This window comes from Hibiscus syriacus, unplaced genomic scaffold, assembly GCF_006381635.1.
Source record: "Hibiscus syriacus cultivar Baekdansim isolate YM2019G1 unplaced genomic scaffold, ASM638163v2 tig00014862_pilon, whole genome shotgun sequence".
Lineage (NCBI taxonomy): Eukaryota > Viridiplantae > Streptophyta > Magnoliopsida > Malvales > Malvaceae > Hibiscus > Hibiscus syriacus.
Genome location: NW_024062338.1, coordinates 210,014 through 227,102, shown reverse-complemented (window position 1 = coordinate 227,102; position 17,089 = coordinate 210,014). Strand labels below are relative to the sequence as shown.

At 31.3% G+C, this 17,089-nt stretch overlaps 1 protein-coding gene across 1 annotated transcript; it reads right to left on the bottom strand.

Moving 5' to 3' along the window:
* Positions 1–244: 244 nt before the first annotated feature.
* Positions 245–3,252, bottom strand: LOC120207504 (APETALA2-like protein 3). Its single transcript, XM_039206956.1, has 10 exons — positions 2,621–3,252; positions 2,457–2,482; positions 2,319–2,349; positions 2,141–2,228; positions 1,904–2,049; positions 1,495–1,539; positions 1,283–1,386; positions 1,043–1,179; positions 844–960; positions 245–735 (listed from the first exon to the last, which is right to left on the bottom strand). The coding sequence occupies exons 1-10, from the start codon at positions 3,211–3,213 to the stop codon at positions 478–480; spliced, it is 1,545 nt and encodes a 514-aa protein (XP_039062887.1). The 5' UTR covers positions 3,214–3,252; the 3' UTR covers positions 245–477.
* Positions 3,253–17,089: the final 13,837 nt, after the last annotated feature.

Below are 17,089 nucleotides of genomic sequence, written 5' to 3'. Positions count from 1 at the left end.
TAATTCAGACTTGTTTTCTTCTTTTTACCCTCTTTTTTGTATTTGCAGGTGTCTTAAAAGCCCAGGACTGCAAATTTTTCTTTCTTTCTTTTACTTTAGTTCTTTTACTTCTTAAAATGAAGTACCAGTTAATAGTTTCAGTCAGAGTTTTCCCCCTTTTCCCCATGGATTTTACCGGCTTTACTCATGGAAGTACGTACCCTTCATCTTCAAACAAAGATTAGAAAAAGATAAAAACATCAACTTCCCAATTATGTCTCAATTTGATTGACCAACTTTTGCTCATTCCAACCACATTATACATTAGCTATTAGCTTGATGAGCTTTAAATGAAATATTAAACCATGATCAATCAAGTAGCCTAGCCTTCTTACATACCAGCATCTTGGTTGCACCCTGAATTCTAATTTCATCGATCCGCCTACTGGAACTCTCTTTGGTAGATGAGATAAGGGTGGCAAAGGCAATGTAAATATTCTACCTTTCAGTTCTGCAGCAGAAATGGGAGATGTTCGGGTTCAGGTTCGTGATCACCAGAGGATAATGGCGGTGGACGAACGTTGTGTCGGGCATTTGAAGTTGGCCAGTAGCAGCTGATGGGGAAGTAATTGTGGAAGATGAGAATCCTGATGATGCTGCACTAGGGAAGAGTGGCATTTCGTTTGTCCCTCCACAAGGGCCTTGGATTTGCCATGGTGGGGAATCTACTTCTATCCTCTTCTTTATTGCTCTTTCCTGTAAATAAACAAACAAAATTAAATTGTAAATCAGCATATCATAACTGGTCTATTGCAGACACAGTTGTTTCGGATTAGGGGTCAACCAAAGAGATGTTGAACTTACCCTATAAACCGGAAAGAAAGTGGGATTTTCGACATTCCAGTTCGGAACGTCTTTGAATGCCATTGCTTGGCCAAGACTAGGTTGAACCCTCATTGTTACCGGACCAGAGTTCTCAAACTGGAAAGTATAATGTGCTTAAGCAATGAAATTCTTCAATCAGTGAACTGAAATAAACTTTAAGGCATGTAATCAACATTACCCGTGCACCACTCGCAACAGGCAGGCAATCACAGCCATGCTGGTAAGCAAAGTTGCTAAAATTTTCGTTATCATTTTTCCGATCGGATGTACATGGGGACGCAATGCCCAAGTTCAAATCAAGAACTTGATCCTGGTCTGTAACAAGACGATCAACAATTCACAGTAAACCGAAGCAAAAACTAATAGCTTGTAAATACATGGAGATGAGAGATGACAATTCCAGAAACAGAAAGAGTACCTCCATTTTCGGATTCCAAGATCAGCTCCCCTTCATATGTGCTTGGCTCAAAGTTGGTGACCGCTTCTCTTCCATTACATTTTATAGCAGCCTTGTCATAAGCCCTGATTTTCAAATAACAACATGCACAAGTAGTATTGGAAATCAAGAAAGTTGAGAAATCAATTAACCATTGATATTATGAGATAAAATTGAATTCATAAAGTAAGGACCTTGCAGCTTCTATCTCACTATCGAATAGCCCCAGATATATGTACCTGAAAGAAAGGAATGTATAATAACCCAATCAAAATAGTTAACATGAATCAATTCATTCATGCTTCAACTTCTTAGTTTAATGTGACTACTTAAAACATATCTACCAATGTACTAATACCATTTTTAGAATATGTCTGTTAACGGATTCTGAGAGTTAGTGTTAGATACAGGTATGCATCCAACATGGATTTGCTCCACCTTTTTTCAAGCTTTCTTCATATATTTGGATAATCATATGTCAGGGGCGAACTTTATACTTCATAAAATTATAGTGACATATGTCAAGAGGCAAAACTAAATCATCATTATAAAATATAGAGAAGATATCATCAAAATCATATGAAACTTTAAAACGATTCTTACTTCTTGCCAAGAAGTTGCCCCATTCTAGCTTCCCATCGGCCACATTTGTGCAATGTAACTCCCCTGTACTTGGAACTTCCTCTTGAAAAACCAGTGCTCTGCCTACGAAGGATATGCACAAATTCTTCCTTTGTAAAATTACTCATCTACAAAACAGAAAGAATCATTCATTTAACTTATAGTATCATTCCCAAATGCATATACTAAAATCATTAAATCAGACCCAAAATTCTCAACCTGCTTAATATCATCATCATAATCACCAGCATTAAAATTAATGTCCGCATCAGTTCCTCGAAACTTGATTGCAGCTCGATCATATGCTCTGTTAACATCCTCAAAACAAAAACTTTAAACCCCATGATTTTAACAGTTACCCCAAAAATCCCCCGACTGATTTGAGAAGAAATTTCACCTTGCTGCAGCATGTGCCGTGTCAAATCCTCCTGTTAACAAAAAAAAGGAAGGAACACCCAGATTATTTTTACAGATTAAAATTTAAAACCCGCCATTTTTAAGCTTCAACAAGAAAGATAACGGTTTAAATTCTCACCCAAGTACACTTGTTTCCCACAATCCCTGCATTTTAGAAGGATAAAAATATACCAAATGAGAGAATATTAAAAGGAAACAAGTTTAAAAAATTAAAGTTAAGCAAAAGGAATCTGTAATACTGCACATGAATGTGCATGTGTTTGTATATATATCAACACTAACCAAATATGAGACTCCCAACGTCCAGTTCTACGATACAACGTGACGCCACGATATTGAGAACTCCTCGAACGGGGACCACGTCGACTCTTCTTCACTTGTTGCCTTAGCTGACCTTGCTGTTGTTGCTGCTGCTGATGGGCTAGGATCCTCTGCTCCGCGCCTCCTTCGACGTCCATGTGGTACACCGGAGATTCTCGGGACCCGCCGTGATCCAACCATTTCTTCAGAGACGGTTCCGTTGACTTCCCGTCATTTTCCTCGACGTCGACCGGAAAAAGCGAGATGGTTGTCCGGTTGTGATTCTCTGGTTCTTGTTGAGCCGCTCTGAGAATACCAAAGGAGTAAGCAAAAGGTTCGGTGGACGCCGCGTTGGAATAGTAGTCATCGTCTCCGCCGGTGGTTGCGGTGTCGGCGTTGACGACGGAGGAACCGAAGCTCCCGGAACTATCCATTTTGTCATCAGTATAATTATTATTATTATTGTAACCGTCGAACCCAGGAAGACCATTATCTCCGGCCACCTCCATCTCCATTAGCTGCAGTGAATTATCACCAGCATCCGAAATAACACTCAAGTTAAGATCCAGCACCATAACTAAAGCTTAAAAATGAAATGGGAAAACAAACAAGGATTCCAAGGCTTCAGATATAGAAAAAATATGACGATGGAAGAAGAAGAAGCGAAATGTGGGTTTTAAGAAGGAAAGCTAGAGAGGATTCATTGAGGTCCGGCTTCTTCAGATGTTTGTGATTGTGAAGGAAGGTGAAAGATGGAGCAACAAAGGAAAAAGAGTGAAGGGACCCTCAAAAGGGTACGATGGGACGTACGAGGGAAAAAATAGCTGCCTGTTTTGCCATTTTTTCCTAAATTAATTTACAAAAATAATTATCAAAACCCCTTTATTTGTTTTCCTTCTTTTCAATTAAAGATGCGTTTGTTTCGTATAATGTAAGATTATCCTTAAAAATAAAATTATAAAAATGTAAGATTATCACCAAAATATTGTATTACTTTATTTATTTTATTGAGTAAGTATGTAAAATTAAAATATGTGATTGAAGAAATATAAGATTATTTGGATTTATATCTTATCAAGTTATCATTGTGATATATATTTTATCAATAAATTAAGCTTTAATATTAAATTATAAATATTTGAATGGAAATTCATAGAAATATTTTAATCTTTACACTATCACTATCTAACTTTTGAAAAAAATACATTTAACATATAATTAGTATATTATACTTATATTTTTAAATCATTATTATAAGAATCAAATTTATTTTTATGAAATATAATATATTATGAAAAAATAATATTATGATTTCGATGGATAAAAATATAATTTTAAATATAAAATGTATTTTTGAATAACTCAAAGTCAGATATTATTTTAAATAAATATATTTTTTACAATAATATCATTTTTCACCCCATAATACTATAAATAATTTATAAATTAAATATTAAAAATATAAAATAATTTTAACTACTCAAATTTATTTTACTAAATCAAACTTTCTGTATATTATTCTTATATTTATAAATTTTGAGAAATTAAAATAAATAAGAATTAATAATGATCCATAATAAAAGAATTATTATCCCATAGTTATTCTTATCCAAAGTAGTGAAAATTATAATAACTAAGGATTTAGATATAATGATATTCCCATTTTTTTAACTAAAAAGTGTTAATATTGATAATAAATTATTATCTGGTAATGATATTTTTTGTGAACCAAATATCCTCTAAGAATTTATTTTTCATTCAATCTCGGTTAATTTATTAAATTATATTTTTTAATATTTATTTATTATGATAGTTGTTGAGTTAATCGATCGACGAAATAGCCAAGAGGGGGTGAATTGGCAATAAAAATTTTGGTGGAAGCTTTTGTAGAAAATATTTGCATATCGATTTAGAGTGGTTCGACTTTCTTAACCAAAGTCTACGTCCACTACCTTAGTTATCCACGCTAAGGATTTTCCAACAAATTCACTAATTTGTTCTTTCTTTTGAGGACAAAGAGTAACCTTACAACTTCCTCAATAATTATACCCCAAATTTTTTAGAACACTCTCTCCCAAAGAGAAAACTCTCTCCCAATGAGAAAATTACAAATTCGCAAACTTAACAGAAAAAACTCACAAGGCAAGATGTTTACACAATTCTAGAACAAAGAAAGAACACTCAAGAATAATACAATTGAGTACAAGTAGTGTTCTTGAAAGCAAAAATGAATATTGAATGAAAATAGGCTTGAAATGTTCAAACAATGAGGTTTGATGCTTTCTCTTTGATTCTCTCTCAATTCTTGTTTCTTGTTTTTGATCAATGGCTCTTCAGCTTGTTTAAATACACCTTCAATTGATTCTGAACGTTGGGGATCATTGGTGAAGTCAGTAGAGTCGTTATGGTGTAATTATCATTTAAAAAATCTGTTGGGAGCGTAGGTGTATCGACACACTCTCAAGGGTGTATCGGTACACTGCGTGTAAAATTCTAATATTTCGACCGTTATTTGAACTAGTGTATCGGTACATTCCAGGTGTATCAGTACACTAATTACATTCGATGTTTCTCGGAGCCAGGAGTGTATTGATGCATTTGATGTGTATCAGTACACAAAATGGATTCGATGTTTGGTGTGTATCGATACATTCAAGAGTGTATCTGTACATCCCTTTGTAAAAATTATTTTTGGCTTGATTATGGTTCGAAATACTTTGTAAAAATTGTTTAAAAATATTTTAAGATTAAAACACAATTTTACATTTAAGTAAGGTTTAAAATTGACATTTAAAAAACTTGGAGTAATATTTTGATATTCGAATAATTTACTCGAATATTAATTTTGAAATCGAATATAAAATATTAAAATTCAATAGGACTTTATTTGTTATATCGAAACATCAAAATGTTTTCAACAATATCCCCTTTTTGATATAACAAAACATTTAAGTAATTTTAAGATTTGAAAATCATTTTTGAAATCAATTTTGAAAATTATTCCCCCTTACTTTATTCTCCCCCATTTTGTTAAATCAAAAAGACTATAAAAAACGTTTTTTAAACAAGATTTTGAAAAATAGCCAATGGATATTTATAGATATAGCTTAAGCTACTAAGATCACAATCAAGAGAAATGTTAGCCATTAGTTTATAATCAATATTCATAAACAATGTGTAATGGTAATTGGTCATATTTATTTAAAATGTAAATGATGCAAAAATTAATAAAACCAATATAAATTAATCAAACCAAATTCAAACAATCAAAACCAAATATATATATATAAGCATTCAAGTTCAAACATCCATTACATCCAAAACATATCAATCCAAAAATATCAAAAATGTTTTAACAATAAGTCCTAAGTTCAATCCAAGAAAACAAAGCAAGTAAAGGTCTAATCGTTCATCGGTGGATCAGGAGGTGATAAATGTGCCCATATATTGGCCGCATTACGTGTAAGCGCGTCAACCCTTTCATCTATAGCATCGAATCAATGATTTATTGTTTCGTTGTTAGCAGTCAAATGAGACTCGATGGATGAAAACATCATGTCAAGATTCTCCATAAATGATCGAAAGTATGGAGGCATCTGACTCTCTTGCTGAGTCGGCTCGTCCTCGAGTACGTGATCATCTATATCGCACATAAGTTGTTCAAGTTCTGGATCATCATCCCCTGTTGATGCCGGTGGAGCTTGTGAAGAGCTAGCTCCCGATGTTTTCTCGGTGGATCGAACCCATTGATCCTTGTCCCCGGACCATCCCAATTTCTTCAAGGTTGTGAAATTTATTGTGTTCTTGAGAGGGATGGGAACATCAAGCGTGACCCTAAGGCTGGATTTGATAAACAAATTACTAAGAGACAATCGTAAACTAAGGTTTCAACATATTTAGACGATACATTGTTCACGGTTTCTACTAGCTCACCAAAGATGATTTGTGACAGATTTATTTTCTTTTTATTTTGGATACAATCTTTCCACCAAAGATCTAGTACTCTAAGCGTAAAATATCTACCTCCAGATGGTTTAAACCACCAAGAGATGATTAAGTGAAGAAAACGCTCGTGATAGGTTAACAATGTACTTGCACTAGCTTTGGCTTTATAAAGAGTAGCCACAATTTCTCTTTCATTATCTAATCACGCGTTATCTAATCCAAAAATATTAGCGATTGTGTCGGAGTCAATATAGACAAATTGGCCTAAAAGATAAGACCGAATACCTACAGTTTCAGTACGAGACTCGTTTTGGACACAAAACGCATTAGAATAAAAAATACGGACTAGCTGGTGATAAACGATAGGTTTGAGGTGAAAGAGTTTATCAAATTTCTAGGATTTAAGGGTAGGAAGATATTGAAATTTCATATCAACCATAGCTTGGATTGAGGGGATACGTTCTTCCCGGATTTTATATGACTCGAATAAATTATGGTACCTATGGTAAAGATTTTCTCTACGACCAGGTTCATTAAAACATGAGTTTAGAATGGTCATTTCCGGTTCGTTCGGGTTTGGATTTGGATTGGGAGGTGGAATAGGAGGTCGGTTTTGAGGTTGGTTTGAAGACCGACTAGAGGATGACCTAGGGCATTTAGAACGAGACATGGTTAGAATCGGAATGAATAGGGTTACCTACAATTATAAAACACATGTATGCAATATAATCAATCCCAAAACTCAATATGAGTCCGCAATAGTTAAGGTTCTCTAAAATAATCCTAATGTGCAAATTTGAAAACTATTTTTGAAAACAATGTTTGAAAATCAATATGTAATTTTCAAAACATCATAATTTAATCAAAAACAATAATTTTTAAAATCAAAACAAAATTATTTTTTTATTTCGATTTTTTTTTTTTGAAAAATAGTGTTGTTTTTTAGGAAATTAGTTGTAGATTATAGTTCTAGACTACAATCTAACAAATTCCCGATATATACTTCAACCTAGAACTAATTAAAACTAGTACTAAGTTCAAAAATATTAAAATATGGGTTTTAGAAAAATTTACCTTGAAAATTCGGATTGAGTGAGAATGTAATGATATTTGCACGAATTTGATGATCGTAGCAGGTTTAGGAGTTGAAAAATGAGTTAATTCCGACTTGAATCGTTGAAAATGAACAAAGATAGAGATTTGGAGTAGAGAGGGGCAATACGACGAGAGTATTTTTAAGAGAATAGGGTTTGGAAAAAATGATAATTTAGGGATTTTAAGCCTAAAACCCGACGGGTGTATCAGTACACTCTTAAGTGTATCGATACACATTCAAAGAATGCATCGATACACTATCATAGTGTATCGATACATAGTGAGGATGTATTGATACATAGGTATCGATACACTGTGCGCAAAAATGTTAAAATCTGTATTTAAACACTCAAAATACTAAATTAATTAGCTCTAGTGGTATTAGAAACTCATATATAAAAAATTAACAATGTTCAATCAATCAAATCTATCCTTAAATTTTATTTGAACATATAATTAATTTTCACTAAAGATCATAAACTCCCCCTAACTATTAGCAAAGAATGCAAAAAAAATGTTATTTTTATAAGCATTTTCCAATTCTAATTAAAAGTGCTAAAATTATTTTAAACACTAAGTCAAGGTAGGTTAGTTAAACCTAATTCTCTCCTAAGTGTCCAAAATCTCTCTTTATCTAAAGGTTTTGTAAAATTATCCGCTAATTGATGCAAAGTACCAACATATTCTAGAACTACATCTCATTTAGTGACATGATCTCTAATGAAATGATGTCTAATTTCAATGTGTTTAGTTCTAAAGTTATGGATGAGATTTTTAGTAAGACAAATAGCATTAGTATTGTCACACTTGATAGGAATGGTACCTATTTCAATTCCATAATCTAAAAGTTGTTGTTTCATCCATAAAACTTGTGTGCAACAACTATCAGCTGAAATGTATTCCGCTTTAGTGGTAGATAATGCAACACAATTTTGTTTCTTTGAAAACTATGAAATCAACATATTTCCTAGGAATTGGCAAGTACCAGAGGTGTTTTTCCTATCTATTTTGCATCCTCCATAATCTGCATCAGAGAAGGCATGCAAGTTAAAGCTAGAGTCTCTAGGATACCAAAGTCCTAAACTAGGAGTGTCCTTAAGGTATCTAAAGATTCTCTTAATGGATTTTAGATGTGATTCTTTAGGACATGATTGAAATCTAGCACATAAGCAAACACTAAACATTATGTCTGGTCTACTTGCAGTTAGATAAAGCAACGAGCCAATCATATACCTATATAATTTAACATCTAGACATTTACCTCCTTCATCTTTGTCAAGCTTTGTAGATGAGCTCATTGGAGTGGCTTGGGGTTTTCCATCTTCCAATCCAAACTTTTTGAGCATATCATTGACGTATTTTGCTTGATTGATGAAGATGACATCTTTTCTTTGCTTGATTTGGAGTCCCAAGAAAAATGAGAGCTCCCCCATCATGCTCATCTCGAATTCACTCTGCATTAGCTTAAAAAATTCTTGGCAAAGAGCATCATTAGTAGAACTAAATATTGTATCATCAACATAAATTTGAACTACTAATAAATCTTCACATTTTCACTTTAAAAATAATGTAGTGTCAACCTTCCTTTTTGAAAAACCTTTTTCAATTAAAAAATTTGACAATCTTTCATACCAAGCTCTAGGAGCTTGTTTTAAACCATATAAAGCTTTTGTCAATTTAAAAACATGATCTGAAAATTTTGAATCCTCAAAACCAGAAGGTTGTTCCACATACACTTCTTCTTTATAAAATCATTTAAAATGCACTTTTAACATCCATTTGATATAATTTAAATTCATTGAAACATGCAAATGCTAATAATATTCTTATTGCTTCTATCCTAGCTATGGGAGCGTATGTTTCATCATATTCTATGCCTTCTTCTTGAGTATAGTCTTGAGCAACAAGTCTAGCCTTGTTCCTCACTATATTACCACTTTCATCGAGCTTATTCCTAAATACCCATTTAGTACCTACAATAGATTTATTATTAGGCCTTTTAACTAATATCCACACTTTACTTCTCTCAAATTGATTTAACTCTTCTTGCATAGTCATAATCCAATTTTCATATTTTAATGCTTCTTGAATATTCTTAGGCTCTATGCATGAGATAAATACAACATAATTACATATATTTCTAAGAAAATATCGAGTTGTTACCCCTTTAGATGGATCATCTATAATTTCACCATCCTTAACATAGTTGTATTCTATTGGGTAAGAGACTTTCCTTTCTTCAATAGTTAGATTCTCGAGAACATTGTGAGTTTCCTCACCTTTTACTTCTTTCTTTGATGATGGTTCTCCAATGTCATGTTTAACGTCATGTGTATTTACAATACCTACGTCATCATCAACACAAGAATCCTTCCTCAAAAGGGGATTATCATCAAAAACAACATGTATAGACTCTTCTACCACTAAAGTTCTTTTATTAAATACTCGATAAACTTTAGAATTTAAGGAATAATCCAGAAAAATTCCTTCATCACTTTTAGCATCAAATTTGCCAAGATTTTTTTACCGTTGTTTAAAACAAAACATTTACATCCAAAATGATGAAAATAACTAATGTTAGGTTTTTTATTTTCGAAAAGTTCATATGGAGTTTTCTTTAAAATTGGCCTAATCATTACTCGGTTTATAACATAACAATCGGTATTTGTGGCTTCCGCCCAAAAATATTTTGGCAAATTGTTTTCACAAAGCATGGTTCTAAACATTTCTTCTAAAGATCGATTTTTCCTTTCAACAACTCTATTTTGTTGAGGGGTTCTAGGTGCTGAAAAATTATGGTTAATACCATTAGAATTACAAAAATCAGTAAATCCAAGATTTTCAAATTCAGTACCATGATCACTCGTAACACTAGTTATGGAGTAACCTTTTTCGTTTTGGATTACTTTTGAAACTGTGATGATTTTTTCTAATGCTTCATCTTTAGTACTTAAGAATAGAACCCAAGTATATCTAGAATAGCTATCTACCAATATAAAACAATATTGTTTTCCACCCAAGCTGACAGTCCTAATTGGCCCAAAAAGATCTATATGGATCAATTGTAATACTCTACTAGTTGATACATCATCGATGGATTTAAAGGAGGATCTTTTATGCTTTCCTTTAGCACATGCATCATAAATTTTATCATTATCAAATTTTAGCTTTGGCAATCCTCTTACTAAATCTCATTGAATTAATCTTTGTAAAACACTCATGCTAGTATGTCCTAGTCTCCTATGCCATAACCAACTATCATGTTCATCCTTAGAAACTAGGCATAAATTAGTCGTATTTATAGAATCTAAATGCATCATGTAAATGTTTTATATTCTATGACCAATAAGCATAATCCGATTAGATGCAATGTCAATTACTTTACAACCATTTGATTCAAATAAGACATTTTATCCTTTATCGCATAATTGACTAATACTCAATAGATTATGCTTTAACCCATTCAAATATAACACATTTTTAATTTGTATGGAAGAGGTATTACCTATAGTACCTATACCTTCAATGTGACCTTTTGAATTATCAACAAAAGTCACATCTCCTCCATTTTTGTCGTTAAGCTCTATGAACCGGCTCTTGTCTCCGGTCATATGTCTTGAGCATTCACTATCAAGGTACCATGAGTTTGAACTTGTTTATCGTGCCTTGTAGCAATGCTCCTTTCCCTACAAACATAGATTAATTTTTTATTTTTGGTACCCAAATTTGTTTGGGTCCATATTAATTAGTACTTAAAATTCTAGTCCCCTTGGGTATCCATTTGTGTAGGATATCCTTATCTTTAGTAGTAATGAGTTATCTAGGAACCCATATACTTATAACGATTTTTTTTATTTGAGGTTCTTTGGGGACCTCTATGATTGTAGTTTTTAAAACTTTTTCTAACAAAGTTGGATTTTGAACTTTCTCCATTTTCAAAACATTTTGGTCCAACTCTATCGAAAGAAGCTTTAAGATCATCAATTTCTTTTTTATGATCATCGTTGACCTTTGAAAGTAAATTATGCAAATCATAATTTTTCTTTTCAAAATCATTTAGTTTGATTTGTAATTCATTAATTTTACTTTCAAGATCATTGTTGGTCCTGGATATGAGATTATTTTTGTTTTTCAATTTTGAAATATCTTTCTTGTATTTTGAAAATAATTTCTCATAATCCGAAGCCAACCCAGTATATTTCTCTACTAACTCATCAAAAGAATAATCTTCAAAATCAGATAAGTTAGGGGTTACCTGAGAATTCTCCCCGATGGCCATTAAGCACAAGTTTTCTGCTTGTTGTTCCTCTTCATCGGATTGTTCATCATCACTCCATGTAGCCACGTGTGTCTTGTGCTTCTTCTTGGATTGACCCTTCTTCTTTAATACTGGGCAATCGTATTTGACATGCCCCGACTTTTTGTATTCGTAGCAAATTATAGGGTCATTCTCCTTTGATTCAGTTTTGAAGCCTTCATTTCTTTTGAATTTTCTTCATCTGTTGGGCTTCATTAGTTTTCTAAATCTTTTGGAAAATAATGTCATTTCCTCGTCATCTTCATCCGAATCACTCTCATCTTTTGTAGATTTGAGAGCAACTCTAACGTTTTTCTTTTTCTCTATCTCCTTCTTTGTCTCGTCCTTCTTTTCGAGGTCTTCCTCATCTTGAATCATCATTTCGTGCGTGAGGAGAGAACCGATGAGTTCATTGAGAGTTAAAGACTTTAGGTTTTAGCTTCAATGATTGTTGTCTTCTTCGATTACCAAGCTTTAGGAAGAGATTAAATTAACTTCCTCACAAGCTTCTCATTTGGAATGATCTCTCTATATGATTTGAGACCATTGCCAATCACGGAAAATATATCCGTCATAGTTTTGATAACTTCATCCGGTTTTATCCTAAAATTTTCATAGTTATGAGTTAGAAGACTAATTTTAGATTCTTTTACCTCATTTGTGCCTTCATGAGTGACATGTAGTTTATCCCATATCTCCTTAGCGGTTCTACAAGATGAAACTCTTCTGTAATCATCTGGTCTAAGAGCAAAAAATATAATATGGATAGCCTTTGAGTTGAGCTGGAACATTCTTGTCTCTTATTCACTCCACAATCTTGAATGAGTGGAAGGTATGATGTATCCATCTTCCACGATATTTCATGCTCTCATGTCACTTGCTTAAATGAAGTACCTCATTATATTCTTTCAATAAGCATAATTAGCTCTATTGAAAAAATGAGGCTTGTTGACGGGCATTTAATCAAAAACGAAGTTGAAGTTTGAAGTGGAGGCCATTGATGACTTGAATATCGATATAACTCTTCCCGAATCGACTCAAGAGGTGGTTAAACCTTCAAATGAGTGAGGCTCTGATACCAATTATTGAGTTAATCGATCGACGAAATAGCCAAGAAGGGGTGAATTGACAATAAAAATTTTGGTGGAAGCTTTTGTAGAAAATAGAAAATATTTGCACAACGATTTAGAGTGGTTTGACTTTCTCAACCAAAGTCTACGTCCTCTACCTTAGCTAACCACACTAAGGATTTTCCAACAAATTAACTAATTTGTTCTTTCTTTTGAGGACAAAGAGTAACCTTAATACTCCCTCAAGAATTATACCTCATATTCTTAAGAATACTCTCTCCCAAAGAAAGAACACTCAAGAATAATACAATTGAGTACAAGTAGTGTTCTTGAAATGCTCAAACAATGAGGTTTGATGCTTTCTCTTTGATTCTCTCTCAATTCTTGTTTCTTGTTTTTGATCAATGACTCCTCAGCTTGTTTAAATACACCTTCAATTGATTCTGAACGTTGGGGATCATTGGTGAAGTCAATAGAGCTGTTATGGTGTAATTATCATTTAAAAAATCTTTTAGGAGCGTAGGTGTATCGGTACACTCTCAAGGGTGTATCGGTACACTGCGTGTAAAATTCAAATATTTCGACCGTTATTTGACCTAGTGTATCGATACACTAATTACATTCGATGTTTCTCGGAGCCAGGAGTGTATCGATGCATCTGCTGTGTATCGGTACACAAAGTGCATTCAATGTTTGGTGTGTATCGATACATTCAAGAGTGTATCGGTACATCCCTTTGTAAAAATTATTTTTGGCCCAATTATGGTTCGAAATACTTTGTAAAAATTGTTTCAAAAATATTTTAAGATTAAAATACAATTTTACACTTAAGTAAGTTTTAAAATTGACATTTGAAAAACTTGGAGTAATATTTTGATATTCGAATAATTTACTAGAATATTAATTTTGAAATCGAATATAAAATCTTAAAATTCAATAGGACTTTATTTATTATATTAAAACATCAAAATGTTTTCACTAATGGTACGCAATAAATTTTAATTCTCAAAATGATATTTATATCTATCACATAAGACCAATGTGTGCCTACGAGGTAGTCCATTTTATAAGGCTCTTCCTCAAAAAAAAGCCTCTGCTTAAGTGATATGTATTGAATGAGGTCAACAATGGTTATGGACTTTCTACGCAAGCAAAAGCGCTTCCATGTGATAGAATCTTTCAAAAAGCACTATCATGTAGACACATTTTCATTTTATGACAAAAATTAATGTAATTTTAAGAATTCAATTTTTATGTCATTTTAATAAATAAATATTAAAATGATATTATTTCAATAATTTAACCTCTAATCTCTATGTTAATCGTCTTAATTAATCCGGATCGATTTGCGTTACATACTTAATTTTAGTGGGTGTGTCTCTCATTATTAAAATTATTATTAATTTAAATATTATTGATTTAATTTTTAACTATAAACTAGAACAATTTAATTTTTAGATATATTTATGTAAAATTTTATATACAATTTCCAAATTCTTATGAAATTAAAATGTAAAATTACTTTATAATCTTTTATTCTAACTTCAAATTTTGTTCCACCTAATATGATATTACAATTATAAATTAAAAAAATAAGACTTGTAATTAAAATGTATAAATCAGAATTTCTTAGAAAATTTAAATTTAGAGTGGTAGTAAGAATTTAATTAAAAAATATTAAATCATAAAAAAAATTAAAATTTCATTGGGGTAGTAAGGATTTTGTTGTTTATGGTGTTTTTTCTTTTTGTAAAATAAGATTTTCCTATAAAAAAATTGTATGAAGAATATGAGGTCATCGTCAGCGCATGGGAGTCAGCTCATTCGCGCGTGGTTACACGCGCACAATTGACAACGACTATCCCTGAAATATTCTAGAATGATTGCAGCAAAGGCTTGGTTTTTAGTTTCATGGTAACCCTAACGATTTGGGCTTGTTGGGCTAATTGACATATAAAAGTTCAAAATTTTTAAAATTTTATAAGTATGACACTTATCATATAAAGATCAATTTTAATAGTTTGTATCTAAAAATATAATGTCGGAAACGTTATATACTTATTTTTAATAAAAAAATTATCAGACATCTAAAATTAACTTTAAGTATCATTTAAACACTTATTTTAATATTGGGTCTTTATCGTATGAGTTACGTGATGAAAGAAGATAACAAAAAAATTAATCTCTCTAACCGATATTATCCGCAGGTCATTACAACTCACGTAGGTGTGTGGTAATAATTTGTTTTTACTCAGATGCGTGAGTCATAAAAAATACATGTAAGATAGCATAAAGTTATTCTAGTATATGAAGCGTGCTTTATTTATTAATTTCATTGGAATCGCATTGATATCGGAATGCAAGGATTGTGAGGAAGAAAGATGGAAATGGAGTGCGACTACACAATCACTGCGTCCAGGCTATAAGCCACCATTGACAATGCCATTTTTGCTAGAGAAACGGTCCCCCGCGGCCCCGGGATTGTCTCAGGAAAGGCGATTAATATACGGCTAATATACGACATTACCAAAAATATTAAAAGATATTTAATAAATTCAGTTTAGCGTTACCTATTATGTTGACAGACTAATAATGTTTTAAGTAGAAAACATGAAAAACTACTAAAAATTTTGGTAACCGGTAAACTTTGGTTATCAGTAAGTATCGATATATATATATAAGTGTCCATATTTATTTCCCTGTGGAAAATATTAATTTAAGGTTGTTTTTTTAGTGAATTTTAAGATATTAATTTAGTAATTATACACGTCTAATGGTTTATTTTTATGTTACGGTATAAATTATTATTAAGTTAAAAATAATAAACATAGATATTACATATTTATTATTATCTTTGGTTAAAATTGTTAAATTTAAATTTTAGATAATATTTTATAAAATATTAAAACAATCAAATATTTTTTTTTTGTGTAAATGAAATTATTAAATTAATATTGTAGGTGAAAAACATGAAGCACTATTAAAAATTTATGAAACATAAATTACATAACTTTCAACAAAGTATCAATATATTTTTATAAAAAGTATCTATACTTTCAACATATCAGGTAAATTTTACCGGTTTTATCATAATGTTACCTGATATGTTGAAAGTATCGATCTTTTTTATAAAAAGGATCGATACTTTACAATATAACAAGTAAAAATATGATGTAATAGGTAGCGTTTATATAATGTAATAGGTAGCGCTTATATAATAAAATAGGTTAATTACTAGAAACATTATTAAGCACAATAATGTAATAGGTAGCGCTTATATAATAAAATATGTTAATTACTAGAAACATTATCAAGCACAATAACATATTAGGTACCGCTTATATAATGTAATAGGTAGCGTCTATATAATGTAATAGGTAGCGTTTATATAATGTAATAAGTAGTGCTTATATAATGTAATAGGTAGCACTTATATAATAAAATAGGTTAATTGAAAACATTGTCAAGCACAATAACATATTAGGTACCGCTTATATAATGTAATAGGTAACGCTTATATAATAAAATAGGTTAATTACTAGAAACATTATCAAGCACAATAACATATTAGGTAGCGATTATATAACGTAATAGGTAGCGCTTATATAATAAAATAGGTTAATTATTTAATTTGCTATTACAATATATTAGGTAAACGCCTAAAATATTACAAATGATAACATAACCGATTATTTACTGGAAACATTATCAAGTATAATAATGTAAACGGTAAAAAAATTAGGCGCTACCTATTACATTAAACTACATACCGGATATGTTGAAAGTATTGATTACATTTAAATAAGTATCGACACTTTTAGAATTTAAAAGAAAAGCAGTAATAGCGTCTATAAACATCAAATACAATAAAACAATATTATTTATTAACAAAATAATAATATTATTTTTTAAAATATTAGAATAATTTATTTAACATTATTTATGTAAATATTATTATTAAAATGTTATATCTATAATTTTATAAATAAAAAATTATAATTATTATATTTTATTAAAATAAAATTATTATAAAATATATTTTTT